At 42.3% G+C, this 17748-nt stretch overlaps 1 protein-coding gene across 2 annotated transcripts in view; it reads right to left on the bottom strand.

The window, feature by feature from the left end:
• Positions 1–1942: 1942 nt before the first annotated feature.
• Positions 1943–17748, bottom strand: part of GFRA1 (GDNF family receptor alpha 1) — a 203779-nt gene continuing 187973 nt past the window's right edge. For both annotated transcript variants that reach the window (XM_029080570.1, XM_029080571.1), the window contains 2 exons: positions 12200–12253; positions 1943–10393 (listed from right to left, as the gene is read on the bottom strand). In XM_029080570.1, the coding sequence (XP_028936403.1) occupies positions 10256–10393; positions 12200–12253 (192 nt within the window). In that variant the 3' untranslated portion in view covers positions 1943–10255. The remainder of the gene's footprint in view (positions 10394–12199; positions 12254–17748) is intronic.

The raw sequence follows: 17748 nt of genomic DNA, 5'->3' as shown, positions 1-17748 counted from the left end.
CAGGGGGTGTCCAGCCTTCCACATCTCTTTCATCCACCCCTACTTACTGGATGGGGCCCCGCTTCCTCGTCTGGGGCTCTCCGACCCCTGTCTAACTTTTGGACATAACCCTGTCCCGTGTCCATCTACTTTTTTTTCCTCTACACTCACTTGTCTGGGGAGCTCATCCACTCACTTGGCTTCATATTCCACCGCCCTGCAGCTCCAACTTCTCACCTATCGTATAATCTCATATCCGCTCCTGAGCCTGGGACAGCCCCCGAATGACCTCCTCGCCCTGTAAAACCAAACTCCTCGCTCTTCTCCCTGTCCCAGAAACTCACAACCTTGATGTCATCTCTGACTTTCCTCTCGTATCCTCTTGTCTTTCTAAATCTTGCGGATCTTATGGATCCACCCTTATGGCCACCATCCCAGTTTAAACTCCCATACCTCCCCTCTGGATTATCCCATCTGGCTCCTTACTGACCTCCCTACCTCCATACCTTTCAATATATCCTACTCTCTGATACCCATATCACCTTCCTAAAATAACCATTTAAAGCACATCATTCCCCTCCTCAAAAACCTACAACAGTTGCCCATTTCTTTCAATCAATTTTATTTTTGAATGCTTACTATGTGCAGAGCACTGTACTAAGCGCTTGGGAGAGTACAATATAACAGAATTGGCAGATACGTTCCCTGCTCTTTCTGCATCCGACTCATCATCGGATTAAGGTTTTCCATCAGCTGTGTCTTTCCTATGTATCCTGGGCTGCTCTTCTCTCACTAACCCTCAGTTTATACCAAGCTAAAGTCCCAATTATACCTCGTCCACCATTCCCTCACGTCCAGGCCATCGCTGCTACCTCAAGTTTCCATGGTTTCTGATGGAAGTCATTCAAAACTCAGGTTATGGAGGGATGCAGGCATCTTTTAGGTCTTGTTTTCTTATTGTTTGGAGTCTTGGGGGCCACTGAACAGCACTGAAACTGTGCAAACTGAAGCAAGCTTCTGAAGTGATTTGAAAGGCACTCAATATGGCTACGAATGAAAAAACCGTGGTGATACTTTAGAACCAACAGGACACCAGTTTGGTACTTTGTATTTGAAGGGAGAGTTTTAAGAATAGCCAAGGTTTGGACCCCAGTCCGACAGCATGGGGAGTTTTCTCATTTTTGGCTGATATTGGTTGTGAGAATGTTGAAGCTTTTAGGTGGAATTGAAGGCAAGGCACTAAAGGAATTGGAATTGCATTATTGCCAAGTCTGCCTGAGAGCTACATTTCCTAGAATCCTCTGGAAATGATACCCCCAGCAAGCAAGATGGACAAGATCTTTAAATTTGGGAGAGGGAACTCTTGTTTTCACACTTCCTGACTGCTGAGACATATTGTGATAGCCTTGCAGGATATCCATTCCAGGTACTTATTCATGAGTACACATGCACTCGGAATTTGGTGTATTTTTTAGACCTTGCTTATGAATCATACCCTAGATGTGTTTTGGTGAATAAGCATTCAGAGCTGTTTTTACTCTTCAGTCCCTGTTCATTAAAGTTCTATGTTTGAGGAAAGTCTAGTGGTACCATGAATTCCTCTCCACCCCTCAATCTGAAAGAGAACTTGTCTTAGTCTTATAACTTGGAACCTTCTAGATACAAGACATCTCAAAGTGTTCTGTGTCTAAAACTCATTCCCCTTTGTAAATGCTAAAGAGTGGACAGCTTGAACCACTTTTTTCAGAGGCTTCCTTCGAGACTGCTTGAGAACTAATTTTGGCTGAGGGGAGGATGCCCATCTAGGTGTCTATGTGCTGCTTTCTTTCCTTTTTCCCTCAGCTGTAAACCCCAATCCCCGTAAACAAGGCATTTTATTTTAGGCTAGAGGAGGGGTTTTTATTTTTGACAGCAAAAACGATATGGTCATTGAAGTGGGGGGAAAAAAACCACCATGACAAGCTTTTTAAAAAAGAAAACAATGTTTATTAGGGTACTTTGGGATGGGGAGGAGGGGATATATACAATGTGTGGTGCATGAGCATTATGCTATCAGAAAATCCAAACATCACAAATTCACTTCCAAAGTCCAGACAGTTCAAACAGCAAAGTCTTTAGTCCTTTCTTGTGTTGGCAAGTGGCTCTGATGGATTCTGTACATAACAACCCCCAGGAACTGGACTTAATTCTAGAGTGGGGATAGAATAGACACACTACAACAAGATAGCTGCATGATGAATTCCTCTAACGGCAGAAGCAGAGGTAGGTGAGTGGGGTAGAACAGAAATCAGAAAGCAAGCGACGGAGGAAGCTCCTCTCAGGAAGTTCGGTTCACAGTCAAAAGCAAAAGCGTCAGTTCTATCTAGGGCCGCCTACCCACTAGACCCTGAAATTCTAAGACTTCCCTAGCTCCACGAGGACATAGCGGAAGTTGTGACTTCCCATCCAATTCTTCCTCGAACATATTTCTTTTCCACTTCCACTGAGCAGAACTAACCCCAACGTGGGCAAGCGCATCAGGCACAAACAAAACAATGCCATTCCCCCTGCTACTTAGCACGACAAAGATAATAATCATTTCAACCTAAAACGATGGTGCATACTGTGCTGGGTAGACCCCATTAAGCAAATCCTAGAACCAAGTCCATTATGGGGGAAAGAAAGATAGACAATCACGAAACCTAGAATTATCTATAATAGAGCTCTCTAAAATCATTCCTACAACCTTCCCAAAAGAGTCAGCTCCACTGTCTTCACCAGAAAATGCCTGATTACAGCAAGAAGCTCACAGCTTAATAAGGCAAGATAATTTGTAATTTGGTGCCATATTTCTCCTTGTCTCTTTCCATCAGACAGGGTTTCTGAAAATGCTGAAAAATGAAAACTGGATCCCAGATCAGACCACCCTCTGCAAACAGGGAGATAGCACAGGATTGTACACTAGCTGCAGTCTGTGATCATTCTTCTGACTGGGTAATGGCATATGGAGTTTTAATCTCGTGAGCTTTGTTAGGATACATCTTACATTCCAACACTCCGACAGGAATTCAATGGTCTCACAGGTTGATGGAAAGAAAAGCCTTAATATTTTGGCTTTGGCTAAATTTTCAGTAACACCTAAGAAACTATTTCCCCACCTGCTCTTGTTTTCTAAGAGAGTGGACCAATTTCTCAATACTTTATCATCTTTAGGATTCTTCACCTAAGTAGCACTTGGATACATTATTTTAGGACTCTAGACTTTCTGCTTCAGTTCACTCTAACTCTCCTGACCTACCTTGAGGTAAAAATAAATAAAAATATCCTGATCTGACAAAGATCATATCCTAAACTTTACCTTATGGTTTCAGCATCTAACTCCACTGGATTTGCTTGAAAGAGCTTGAGTTTCCTGAAGGCTAAGCACAGTAGATTTTTTTTTAGTAGTTTTTCTTCTTGAAGGCCAGCAAAGAGTGAGCTAGAGGCACAAACATCAGCTCAGTTTTGTTTGTTCTGTGCCTATCAGGTGTGGGACTGGGAGCTTGCCAGCTGGGATGGGCTAGTTTGTCAGAAGATGAATCTCTGGAAATCTTTTTCTCATCATTTTTCATTTAAGAAGGGAATCTAATGTCTGGCAAAAGGTAGCAAGCAAGTCAGCCATCCCAGAGCTCTAAGATTACTGAATGTCCTCAGACTGGGTGTAATAGCATGTTCAAAAGTCATCTCCTGGGGCTCCCAGGGGGTTCCAGTTTGGGTCGAGGGGAGCTCATTCACGGTTGGGACTGTCCGCTTTAGGTTGTCAAGTGAAAGAATGATGCGGGTGAGGACTGAGGGAGTTCCCTATCACCACTTTAATTTCCCTTGGGGCAATTTACAGTAAAGCCAACAGAGTGATGGGTTTGGAAGCAGGTACCCAACAGCTAATCTCTGACTCTGAGAGGACTCGCTTCTTTCTTCATTCCTTCCTGACATTTACTGTGTGCAGAGCACTGCACTGAGCGCTTGGGAGAGCGCATTTGAGTAAGAAGGCATCATCCTTGCCCTCGAGGATCTTACTCTGATGCAGGCTGACTGGCAGCCCCTACAAGTCTGGGGCCCTGGGCCTCCCATTTGGATACTGCTGGATTCGAGTGGGTGAGCAACTCTGCCGTGTTATTTTTATCTCCATGTGCAAGTTACTGTTTACAACAATTCAGGGGCAAACCAAGAGGACAAAATAGAGAATACCAACTTAAATGCCAATCCCCTCCGATAACTCACCCCTTAAACCTAGAGCTCAGGGTGAAAAGATTCAATCATGATTTAAATTATCCGGCTTGCAAGCCTGCTAAGGCCACCCTGCTGGGGCCTCAAAATCCCCTCCCTCCTGCCCCCCACACTTTTCTAGGAGGTGGAGATTGGACACCAAGCATGAGCGCAGGGCTGTGGATATGCAAAGCCATTTCATTTTGCCGGTGTCACAGGTGAGGAAAAGAGCCGGCTCCTATCCCAGGCAACAGAAATCAGTGGAGGATAAGGAATTGTAGCGGCAGGATTAAGAGCAGAAAAACTGGAGCCGATCCCCATTGATACTGAGCCTAACATTTGGCAGATGCATCTGGGCAAAAGTAGGTTCTACATGGCAGTGTGACAAGGCACTGGTCCTGGCACCTGCAGCAGTCACAGCTGCGCCGGTCAGATGAGCACGGGGCCCTTCGGGGACGGAGGATTTGGCTGCAGGGCAACACGTTGCGGTTTTTGGTTTTCTCCTTCGTCTATTGAGATGAATGTGGCCAATCTTGGCTCTTTTCCCTTCAGTCCCTACGACGAAGAGGCCTGCCTGATATCGTCCTTTGGCCCTCCTGAGAACACCTCCTTTGCCCAGCAGGTCCCAAGGAGTGGGGCCGACTCCCAGGAGAAAGATGTAACGAGAGGCAGAAGGAATAAAAAGAAAAGCCTGAAGTGACATGGCGTTGGGGACGCTGTGGGCCGGAAGCAGTGGCCAAGGGGGAGGGGCAGGAGGAGTCCATCCAGCCACGTGGCGACGACCAATTCGGGGACGGTTAAACACCGACCAGTGGTTGATTCTGGAATCCAGTTTTAAATGTGGGAAGCGACTCGGGGTTCAAGAGTAAATTCAGGAAAGTGAGGGGAAGAAAAGTCAGGAAAGGAAACAAGTAATGATGGGCAGGAGATGGCAATGATGTGTGCAAAGAGGAGAAAACAAGTTGGTGGGTGAGTTTTTCAAGGGGTAACGTGGCTTTTGGAAAGATCATGTCCCTGGGATTCTAATCCTAGCTCTGCTACTGGTCTGTTGCTTGCATTGGGCAAGTCACTTAAGCTCCGTGTCTCTGTTCCCCCATCTCTAAGAGTGAAGATCAAATACCTGCTCTCCCTCCCTCTTAGATTATGCACAGAGATCAGAGAATATCTCTGATCTGACGGCCTTGTTGTTACCACTGATTTAGTGCTAATGAATGCCATGATTAGAAGTGTTCTGAGTGATGGTTGGCCTCACGAGGCCAGTTGCTGAGATGATTTGTTTCCATGAAGTAGTTCCAAAGACTCCCATGACAACCTAAGGACCAAGCGCATCTCCGGACACTGGCTAACTAGGGCAGTTAGAACCCCTACTGCGGGAAGGCATTTTAGAGATCATTTATCATGAAGAATCTTGTTCAGTAGATTTGAGATGGAATCAGAGAATCACTAAGCTGGAAAGGAACTCGAGAGATCATCTGGTGCTGGTCTCTGCCTCCACGTGGGGGAACACCTAACCAGTGGGGATGGAGAGAAGTGTTCATTCTTTCCCACGTCTCCAGGGATAAAACTACAACTATCCTTTGCTTTCCAGGTGATTTCCTCCCTAATAGTCATGGTGAACTTCCTTGTATCCCACTGTAACCTCATCCGCTTCAAGTAGACAGGGACAAGAGGTGCTACTGATCATTTGTGACTTCCAAGTGCCCCTAAGCTGTTCTTGGTCAGGCTAGTCTTTCCCCTTCCTGGGCTACTCGTTGTGGGCAGGGAACACGTCTACCAACTCTGTCGTACTGTACTCTCCCAAGTGCTTATTACAGTGCTCTGCACACGGTAAGTGCTCATTAAATACCACTGATTGATCATCTTTCCCTCGGCTTTATTGAATTGCTTAAACAGGGAAGTGAATGTTGTTTAGCTTTCAAAAGACACAAAACCAGAGTGGAGTGGCTGGGCTAGCCTAAACTAAGGGTTTAGGTACAATTAAACTTTTAAATTAATAAGATCAAAATAGTTTCTTTTGATAGATAGGCACGAGAAGCCACTTACCCTGTTTCCTCCATATGAGCTCAAACCGCTTCCTAAAAAAACTTCTACTTCCAAGAACACACCGTGCCTCTGTTTTTTGATTGGAAGGAAACTGCCTCAATCTTATCAATAATGAAAAGCAACGGCCTCACTGACATCGCACAGTGGAGTGTTGTCGCATCACCAACTCTCTCTTCCTGTCTTGAAAGAGATCATCTGGTTCTTTTTAGCTGGATGCATCTGACACAGCTATGGTTGCCTCCTGTCTGCTGTTTCTCCCTTCAGTATCGTCTGACTTCTTGCACCCATGAAGTAGTTTTCTCACTCCGACCCGGAAAATTAGCTCTCTTGCAGAGTGCCGGCTGTACTCAACTCACAGCGGCGAGTTTGTCTCTTTAGCCAATTTACCTGTGCGGCCTTTAGCTTCAAAGAGCCCACTGTAAGCTGTGAGGTTGTCATCCACACAGCTCTCTTTTGTCCCATGGCTTATCGGTTCAAGTAACTGGCTCAGGCCTGAGAACTTCTTTTCAGAAAACTCTGTTCTGCCTGGGCCATCAGTTCCTTCAGAAAAAATACATTTTGGGGGCTGAATTCTAAGAAAAGAACTTGCTAATTAAACGAACTCCCACTTTTCCTGCAGCTCTTTGAAGAATGTACACTGACTCAAAGTGCTTCTGTGCTCCCACATTCTCAGGCGAACAGATGGGGTGTTTGGGGTGGTCTGATTTAGAGTACGAAGAGGCATGTGCAAATCATGGTATTTTGTAGACTGCCCACCCTTTCTGACTATTTAAGAGAGGAACAGCGCTCAGTATAGACCAAATGAAAGGTGACAGTTCTCAAATGAGGCAGGCGCTGTTATTTATGAACTTCCGGATCTGGCATCTAATAATACTGTGTTCACGTCAAAAGAAAGCTCTTTTGATTTTTCAATAGAAACCACACAGTTAAATAACCATCTGTATCGCCACACAGTTTGTTACTCTTAACCAAAAATAACCTCTGCGACTCGTAACCTATACTTCTTACATTAGCAGCTTGGAAAAAAGAGACATGTTAAAATAGGTCTATGGTCAGCACTTTGCATCCCTCTATAAATTGTGCACTTGCTCATTGTCATTCTGTGCTATATCAAAGAGACACTCAAACATACATTGGTCAAATAGACTCAACATCAAATTGACATGTGCTTCTAATCATATTAACCCAATGGCCGATTTTGTTCTTTTAAGTAAATAGGGCAGCTTGACTTTCTCCATTCTGGGTTCATCTAAATTTGACAATTATGTAAAATCGGCCAAGCCATAGAAATCTCGGGGGTCACCTTTGCCATCAACAGTATATGGCCTAGAATGCCACTGGCTACCCAAGATAGCAGCTGACGAAACTCAGAGACCAAAACCTAGAAGTCCCGGCTTGAGCTTCCCTCGTACTTGTTTTCAGTGCACTCAATACAACCGATCAGATAGGACAAAAATTACCAGGTCAATTGGTTCCTCCAGTCACTTGAAGATGACTGTGTTGACAATATCTCAATGATAAACTGACAGGATCCTTGCCTCTTTGGGCCATAAAGAATCCAGGAGAATTTACCTGGCTGAAATCTGCAGGAATCTCAATTAAGTGTCAGATACTGAGGGAATTTCCCCCCTGTACCTTTCAGCAATTAATTAAAAAAATTAAGGATGCAATCGATCACTCTATTTTTTTGCTGAAAAAAGTAACATTTCTTGTTGAAGATGTAGACTTGGCTTTTCAAAATATAATTTGTCTGTTTCACAACCATGAGTTTATTACTCAAGGCTCTCCTCATTAGATCTGATAACAATCATTTCCTTTCTGGTCATCTGAAGTTAATGGAGTTGTTTTTTTTACAGCAGAATTAATCAATAGCTTTTATTGTGGATCACACTATCAGACAGATGTAATTAGCTTAATGATGATTCAGAGTGTTTCTATAATTTAAACAAAATATGTTCAAGGCAATAGATACTAATGGGGGTTTTAACATTCCAAATATATTTTACACTTTATGGTGCTACATGGCATCTTTAAGATACTTTCAGTGATCAAAGAAGGCTCTATATTTGTGATTTTGATTCAAAGGCAACATCAATTTCAATTTGAAGGTATATGCATTTTTAGTACTGTAATATAAGATAGTCTTCTCCATTGGGGATAAAAGATTTAGACTTTAACTCGGTTCTAACAGTTTTTTTTTTTAACCTTGCTGCGGTTTCCCAATAATTTGATTACTTCTTACTAGGAAAGAAGCAGCATGCACAAGAGACTATGTCAGAAATGATAGCCTATAGATTTCTTCTCCAAAGTCCCTCAGCCAAATTTGGAAGCACTTAGGAACTTCTTAGCCTTGGAAGGTGGGATGGTATTTTATAGAGGAACCCAGGATCCCAGCATTATGTCAGAGTATCCTTTACATCGCACACCTAGACCTCAAAAAGAAATGTTAGCCATTCCCTGCACTGGTTTTAATAGCTTGAGAAGAACTAAAATGATAAAAATGAGTAGGTGAATAGATGGACTTATTTGTTAATAAGATTCATGCTCCCCCCCTCCCCCACTCTTAAATGACATTGACGTTTATAACTTGAGGATCCCTAGTTAACGTTTTCTTAATCTAGATACTCATCTGTGCAGTTCTGATGTTTCAAGCTAGCTTGAATGAATTAGCTTCACTGTACACCACTGTGATGAAGCATTTACTTTGAATCAGCTTTTCTCAGTGTTGGAAAATGAATGCAATGCAACAAAAACATATTACTGTTGATCACTCAGAATAAGTGATCTCTATAGAACAGTAACCAAGCCATTAGGGGTAGGCATAAAAATCACCTGTAGGAAATCATCACCACTCAGCAAAGCCCATCTTTGTCAATGAGTGAAAACCTAAGGGATTGAATGAGGAAAAATGGCAGTGCAGCCATTTGTAATGTTGCATCACTTTAAAACCGGACTGATCTCCGTCTAATAGTGAGTTCTAGCATTTTAAGAAATAGTAAGTGATCTAACCTCCGCATTTCTTTTGTCCTCTTGTCTGTCTTCAATGATGTGATGGAGGGTTTTCTGCTAAAGCATAATGTAACTTTGCTTTCAAAGAGTTTACATTTGTAGTGTTAATATAGGCAAGGTAACGTTTTTTTATTAGTGGAAAATAAATTCCATGTGGTTTGTATTAAACCAACAGTAAAAAAATGACGACCGTATTATTACATCGAAGGTATAGAAAGCCATCAGTTGAAACCATTTAGTAAAATTTGTTTCTACGTATAATCTCATAAATGTAAAGATTATTAGCATTAAGCTTCCACTATGTTTGAGTCTTGTTAGTTTAAGGAATTTTCACCCATGTAAGGCTTAGATAAGTGTATTTAAACGATAAATGTACTGTTAGCAGTTTTTAAACACTTTTTATGAGATTTTTAACTGAAAGACATACAATACATCTGTATGTGACACTGTTTTTGCACTTCAGGATGCAGAACCACTTACAGTACATAAACAGTACGGAGAATGCAGATACGTGGAGAAAGTTTAACATCAGTAGCAATCTATCCAATGAGCATGTTGTCAGAAAGTCCACTGTGACAAAACTGGCACCCATATTAATCTGACGTTCACTTAACGGGAAATCAAAAACATTAAAGTAGATCATAAGATCTTGGGGAGATGACCTTATTCCCTTGCAGTAGAGGCCAGAATTAAAATTAGAAAAATAAAAAATACTAGGTTGCTTTATGGCCAAATTGACTCACAGTCTCTTTAGAATACTGCACGCCCAAAAGCCTCTGGGTTTGGAATGTAGCACTGCATCAGGTATTTCACAGAAGCCCCTAAATATCACAAGAAGCTTTCTTTAATTAAAAAAAAAATATATTCCAGTTGTCCGAAACCGTTTCAGCAGGGTGCTTCAACTTAGCTCCTAAAACAACTGGCCTTACAAATAAACAACAGAGGACAGGAATCGGAGAACTGGTTGTTTCGTATTTCGGCACGTCCCTTTTGAATGCAGCTACAATGTTTCTGCCAAAGGTGAGGACCAAAGGACGGACAGGACTGTAGCCACCAGAACCAGCAGCAGGCTTTTATTGAAGCTCAAGGGCACTGCGAACGAATCTGTCGACATGTGCCGGGTGGTCTCAAAATCACGCTGCAAGAGACAATATTTTTCTTCAGCATCTTATCGAGCACTTTCATTTTCTTTCCTTAGATTTAACTCAGTTTGGGGCTTACCTTTTCACACTGCAGAAAAGACAGTGGGAGGTGGAATCGGTTACAAGCAATTGCTATTTTAAAAGATACGGAGAAAAGCACCCATCTCTTCTACCTATGTCCACGTCACTCACCTCTGGATTCTTTGTTGTCAAACACAAAATTTTCTTTTGGAAGTGCAGTGCGCACCCCACAACTCCCTCTCCAAGCCCTCCACCACTGGGGAGTAAGTAGCGAATTACATAAGGTTATTCTTCAGCCGACTTCTTTTCCATTCCATTCCATTTGGCTGGCCATCAGTGAAGAAGGCTCAGGGGATATGGCTTGAATTTGGTGCAGTTCCAGGTGCATCGCCAACAGTGCTTTAGAAAAAGCAGCATTTTTCCCCAACTTGCACACAGAGGCAGACAACAGGACTATAGAAATGCGTAGCCCCTGAGCAGAGCAGGAGCCCGCCCTTCTTAGAGCATTTTCCAGAGGCCTTTTAGGCTGTGGAATTCTGACAGTGTCAGGTCTGTGGGAGGCAAGTGACAATAGCCCATCTGCTAACATGGGCAATAACAAGCCTGTTCAAAGGGAATGAGGTGAAAATTGCATCATTCACTCCGAGGTGATTCTGACACATGGAGAATTGAAAACAATCAGGTGAAAAAGATCTCTTCAGCAGTAAGGGAAGCTGCTTTTTCAATCCTTCCTCTCTTTGTACTAGACTCTAAAATGATTACATGACCATAATTCCCAATCTGGGCTCTCCTCCTCCCCAAATCTAGATCCCCACTGAGGCTGCCCCCACAAAACATCAATCAATCAATCATATTTCTTGAGCACTTACTGTGTGCAGAGCACTGTGGTAAGTGTGTAGGAGAGTACAATACAACAATGTAACAGAAACATTCCCTTCCCACGATGAGCTGACAGTCTAGAGGACTTCATTTTCTCAGAAGAATCAGACCCCTTTTCTGAACTATTCCCTGAAGTTCCCCTACTGTTTATCTCACCTGCCATGAATCCCACTCGCTCTGGATTTACCATCTGATCCTCCATGATCTTCCAACCTCAGGGACTCTTAAGTAGCTGAAGACACCATAAAGACTACGCTTTCGTATTTGTCAGAATATATATGTATATATATATATATGTGATCTCCACCCATCCAAATAAGACTTGAATTTGGTGCATATATATATTCAAGAGAAGGTACTATATCACTACATTATATGCTGATGTATTAAGCTGATATAATATTCCAATATAATATAGCAATATAGTATTTTATGAGTGAATTTTTTTTTTTTTTAGTGTGGGCAGGGGGAGCAGGAAGGAGGGTGCAGACCCAACGGTGAAGTCTGGAACAAGGCACGACTAGGTGGGCCGCAGTCAGGAAGTCTGGGCCAGGCGAATGCGATACAGCGGTTGGCCCAATTTGGCCTTATAGATTTTCTCCGCTGATAGCTTTTTGTTCACAGGTTAGCCGGAGGTCACTCATCTCGAGCCTCTTCGTGGAGTTTGGATGCTTGACATTTCTCTACATTACAGAGTCATTTGGCTCTAATCATGACTGCCAGGTATCGACTGAATCTGACACTTAACTCCCAGGCAACTTCTCGGCGTTCTCCCAGATTTCGTTCTGTTTTGCATCGCTGTTTTAACCTCTGAACGAGGTCTGCATATGACTACCTAGACATACCCCTCTCCCAGGGCAGCAGAAAAGAAAGCATTACTGTAAATAGTCTAAAGTGCTTACTTCAGAAAGACAGAGATGCGTGTTCCCAGATGCATTGGACTTCAATTTCTGTGCCTAGAGGAAAGCACAATACGTGGTTAGGAAGAGAGTAATCTTTTTATTTTCTGGGTCTGGAAACAAAAGATCCAATGAGGTGAGCAAACTATGGGAGGAAGTCCGGCTTTGCCAAAATTTCAGACGCGTCGTCTCTATTCAGGGCCCTGAAGCAGGAATCGGCTGACCCTTGGGAAACCTGAAAGAGTAAAGCCTACTCCCACAGTGCTGAACTTGCAAAGGCAAGTTCGGTGACCCAGCTAAAGCTGGCCACAGTGCTAAATGGGAGAGCGGCACATTTGCCAACCGTATTTCCATTCCAGCTTTGGCATATACAGTTGCAGCTCATCAAAAATCAATCATATTTACTGAGCGCTTTCTGTGTGCAGAGCACTCTACCAAGAGCTTGGGAGAGTACAATAAGGGGCAACTGAGTTCAAGTAGGGTTAGTGAAATGGTCTTAACTAAAGGTTACACATAGAATTGAAGAGGAATTGAGAGTACGATTGAACCTTACAGTAGCAAGTTACTTTTAATTAACATAAACCCGTCAACCTGCCCCTACTGAATGTTACCTCCAGAACAAGGAGGAAAAGAAATTTCAGTGTTTCATTTCTTCAAAAGATTGGATCAGTTCCCAGAAATTATGATGACTCTTGCTTTCCTATATAGTACCATAATTTACAAATGACAGCTACCGTTCTTTACTAAGTGCCTTCAGATAACGAAAGAGAATGGTCACATTATGAAGAGAACTTGGAACATTTTTTTAAACAGGACTGAAGGCATTTCCAAGATGTTCCTATGTGAATCTAAATTCAACTGTTCTGCAAATCCCAACTCACTGGAAATAATGCCAAACTAGGGTCTTTCTCTAAGTATCACTTTCATTCTTAGGACAGTGGAGAACTGGAAATTCAGTTGCGGTAAATTGTGAAGGGCTATCTGTAATTGTAATCTAGATGAGAGTCAATCTTGGGTTCAATTTTCTTGAATATTCTTGGTAATACTTATAAGGACAGATAATATTTATAAGGACATGTTCTACGGATTGGTATTTGGACTGGTTCTTTTGTGGTTTATGGTATTTGACAAGCAGTGTGTCTCAGTGGAAAGAGCATGGGCTTTAGAGTCAGAGGTCACGGGTTCGAATCCCAGCTCTGCCACTTGTCAGCTGTGTGACTGTGGCCAAGTCACTTAACTTCTCTGTGCCTCAGTTCCCTCGTCTGTAAAATGGGGATTAAGACTGTGAGCCCCACGTGGGACAACCTGATTCCCCTGTGTCTACCCCAGCGCTTAGAACAGTGCTCTGCACATAGTAAGCACTTAACAAACACCAACATTATTGTTAAGCGCTTACTATGTGCCAGGCTAAGCGCTGGGGCAGATACAAGCTCCTCATGTTGGGGCCCCAGAGTCTTAATCCCCATTTTCCAAATGAGGTAACTGAGCCACAGAAAAATTAAGTGACTTGCCCAAGGTCACCCAGAAGACAAGTGGCAGAGCTGGGATTGGAATCCATGTCCTTCTGACTTCCAGGCCCGTGCTCTATCCATGAAGCCATGCTGCTTCTCATTGTGGGTACTCAGTGACTCCCCAGCCAAGATTTTATTGGGCGCAGCAACTACCTGTTGTGAGTTACCCTCTTTTGAAGCTGAATTAACTATTCATTAAAAATATCCAAACAGGAACTGTGTCAAACAGAGTTAGCTTATATCTACCCCAGCGCTTAGTACATGCCTGACACAAAGTATGTACTTAGCAAATACCATAAAAAAAAAAAAGGAGGTTGGTGCAGCAATCTAGCTGTGCTAAGAGAAGAGCTCATACCAGGGTGTTAGCAGCCTGAGTGAAGAGGAAGGGGGCGATCCAGGGAATGTGGTGCAGGAAGAATGGGCAGGTTTTAGCAGTAGACTGAAAGTGAGAGTTGATTGACGATGAAGAGTCAACGATGACACTGAGGTTATGGCTGCTGGGCCTGGGCTGAGCTACTGAACGTTCGACTCAAATAGCTGCCCAAATAAGTGCCGTGCCCTCTAGTGACAAAGTGACTCCAGGGGCGTTCCGGAAATCCTTGGCAACCTGCAATTTTCCTGTTGAGAATGTTTTTAACCTGAACCTTTCAGAAAATGTGAAATTATTACCATCTTCTAAGTTAAGTCTAGCAAGAATCAAACAAAATTAGACAGTGAGGCGGCTAGGACTGTGTCCATTCTAGTTATTTTGTAAATACCCTAATGCTTAGTACAGGGCTTGGTACATAATAAGTGCTTAACTATCACAATTATTATTACAGGGTTTTTACCTCTTAAGGTAAAACGGATAATATTTATGACTTAAAAGTGCTTCATAGACTGAAATGGGGGAAAAAAGCAGCTACCTCACTTACTAAGACCTTAAAATACTAGTTTCAAGTTTGAAAAACATGTTTTATTGCTGAGTTACAAACCTTTAGGACCCAGGGTTATAACAGAAATGCTGGCACAGTTTATACTGCACTATGACTGTGTATCTAGCCCAATTAATGGGAAAACCTGTATATAGAAAAGAGGGCTTAGCTAGAGACTTTATATCCTGGCATTAAACCCTATAATCTAGAAGAAGCAGGGTGTTTGTCTTTCTTTTTTTTTTTAAAGTAAAGTCTGGGAGGGTAATGGTAATACCTTTTTTCAAAAATGGCAACATTGTAACCAATAATACATTGCTTAGAAAATCAAATTTATATGATCCATTTAATATAAAACAAAATAAATTACACTTCACATTGGCTGATTTTTAGCTTTATGAAAAAGAAACTCTTAGCTCTATGCTGTAGGAAAAAGAATCTTTAATAACTACGTAAAGAAAGTATACCCTGGTTTGACAGAGACATGCTGCTGAATTGAAAATGTGCAGTTAAGGTATAAAGAAATTGACCTTAAACCAATAAATATTTCTTTTTCTTACTGGAAAATCTGTTGTTCTGGGGTACTTCATAAACCCAATCAGTCATCCATTGCTCTGCTGTTATAAAATCGTCTTCTACTATCTTGATTCTCAAGCCTAGGCACATTATATAAGGAATTTCCAATATATTTTAATTATGTGAGCTAGCCCTTCCCAATTCAAAGCATAGGAGGGTTAATAAATGCAATAAATGTTGTTAACCTATGTCATCTGGAGTCAAAATGGTGACTTCAGTGCTTTTTACTCCCGTGATTTGCATTTGGAAATTTGAATTGATGCCAAAGACTTTCTCACTGAAAACATATCGGGAAACATAATTTATTGCTGATGTTGCTCTACGGCAAGCTCTATATACTGAAATTTAAGTCTATATATACTGGTATATTCTATTTGGAACAGGATAGAGAGCTTCTTGGGGAGAGTTTCATTTGGAAGTGAGCATTTTTATTTTATTTAAGGAAAACAAAATAGGAAATAGAGGCTTCAAAAGCAAGCAGGAACCAACATATACACTGAGCTGGGATTAGAGACATGGCATTGAATTACATTTGCGGTTTTTTTTTTGGTCACTTTTAGTCCATTTACTCAGATGTGGCCTAGTGGATAGAGTTCTGGCCTGGAAGTCAGAAGGATCTGAGTTCTAATCCCAGCTCCACCACCTGTCTGCTATATGACCTTGGGCAAGTCACTTAAACTTTTCTGTATGTTACCTCATCTGTAAAATGGGGATTGAGACTGTGAGCCCCACATGGGACAGGGACTGTGTCCAACCTAAGCTTATGTATACCCCAGCGCTTAGTGTGGTGTTGGCACATAGCAAGTCCTTAACAAATATCAGTAAAAAAAAAAGTGTGTGGAACCTTGCCACTCTCTCCTTCTTAATATGGGAGTCATAAGGAATACCCATTTCCCCTAAATGAAAAATTACTCCTCACCTTCAAATTAAATAAGGCAGCCTGATCCTAATGCAACTAAATATTCATAATTAATGCTTGCTTGCTTGATTGGAAATATTTGCTCTATTGAGAACCTGTTTAATGACTGCCTGTACATAAACAGTGAAACAAAGATGCACAAAAACTATAAAATACAAGTGGTTTAAATCTCCTGCATTCACTGGGTGCTTAGTGGTATCCATCACACTTGTAGCGTTTTCTTACTGGCATTCGGCAAGACTAGACAGCCACTAAAGCTACTCTGCCCTGGGGAAAATGTGTAAACTACATTTTGCAATCCGGTTAAGAATGTGAGGAACTAGCTAAGAAGTGAGAAGGAAAATATCTCCGGTTTTCTCAGTTCTCGAAAAGAATGTCACAGAGATGGGTACACGACACTGATGCGCGTTGGGTTTACTACGTCCGATTGGATTACAGACACGACTGGGTACCCAAATCTGTTTGGATTCCATCCCGTTGAAGGGGCTGATTTTCAGCACTTCAAGAACCACATTCTCCGGTTGGTTCCGACAGACAGGATATGACTGTTTGAAATCTCTGCCAACCTTCTGAAGCAGGGAAATCATGGTGGGGCACGAAGACAGGGAAAGAATGTTTTGAAAAATCAAAATCTACTGCGGGCTCTGCGAGGGGTTGTTCCCATGGCACCCTCTCCCCCCACTTCGAGGGTCAGAGAGGAGGGAGAGGGCAACTCCCGGGATGGGAAGTACTATTGGTGTCGTTGTCCTAGAGGGGGACAGAGAGGAGGTGCAGGAGGGTCCCAGGGGTGTCGGGTTGCTGCCTCACTCTTTTGGGGGGAAGACTTGATTAGCTTGTATCTACTACAGGGCGTAGCACAGTGTCTGGCACAGGGAAGCAGCGTGGCTTAACGGGTCGAGCATGGGCCTGGGAGTCAGAAGGACCTGGGTTCTGATCCCAGCTCCACCATTTGTCTGCTGTGTGACCTTGGGCAAGTCACTTCACTTCTCTGTGCCTCAGTTACTTCATCTGTAAAATGGGGATTAAGGCTGTGAGCCTCATTTGGGACAGGGCCTTTGTTCAACCCGATTAACTTTTATCTACCCCAGTGCTTAGAATAGTGCTTGGTACACAGTAGTTGCTTAAGTGCATAATTATTATTATTTAGTGCTTAACAAATACAATATTATAATTATTAATAATGATGATAATACTCAACAAATACCATTTAAAAAAGAAAATCCCTCTTCTCGGGTTCCATCTCCTTGGATTGGATGAAATTCCAAGAAACTGTGGCACCGTATCCAGTCGTCTCTGGAGGGCTGCACCAGTCGAACTGATAGTAGTTAAAAAGGACGGTAATCCATCATGGAACCATATTTTTTCCGGGGGGAAAAAAAAATCCAACTTAAAGGGTAAAAATGATTTACCTGATTTTTCTGGCTATCAAGTTGTGGGACAATGCTTTCCCCCCTTCCTGGGTGATAATCATTCGAGTGAAGTAATTCCTCGTGGCCCTGAATTCTTACTTATTTTTAATTTCCTTATGTTACAGTTCTGATATTGATTTTATATGGATTTATATACTATAAATGCTTATGATAAGTAATTCTTTTAGCCTAATAGCTTGATTTTATAATCTCTTTGGTTTTGGTG

This window comes from Ornithorhynchus anatinus, chromosome 16, assembly GCF_004115215.2.
Source record: "Ornithorhynchus anatinus isolate Pmale09 chromosome 16, mOrnAna1.pri.v4, whole genome shotgun sequence".
NCBI lineage: Eukaryota > Metazoa > Chordata > Mammalia > Monotremata > Ornithorhynchidae > Ornithorhynchus > Ornithorhynchus anatinus.
This window is presented reverse-complemented; position numbering and strand designations above follow the sequence as displayed.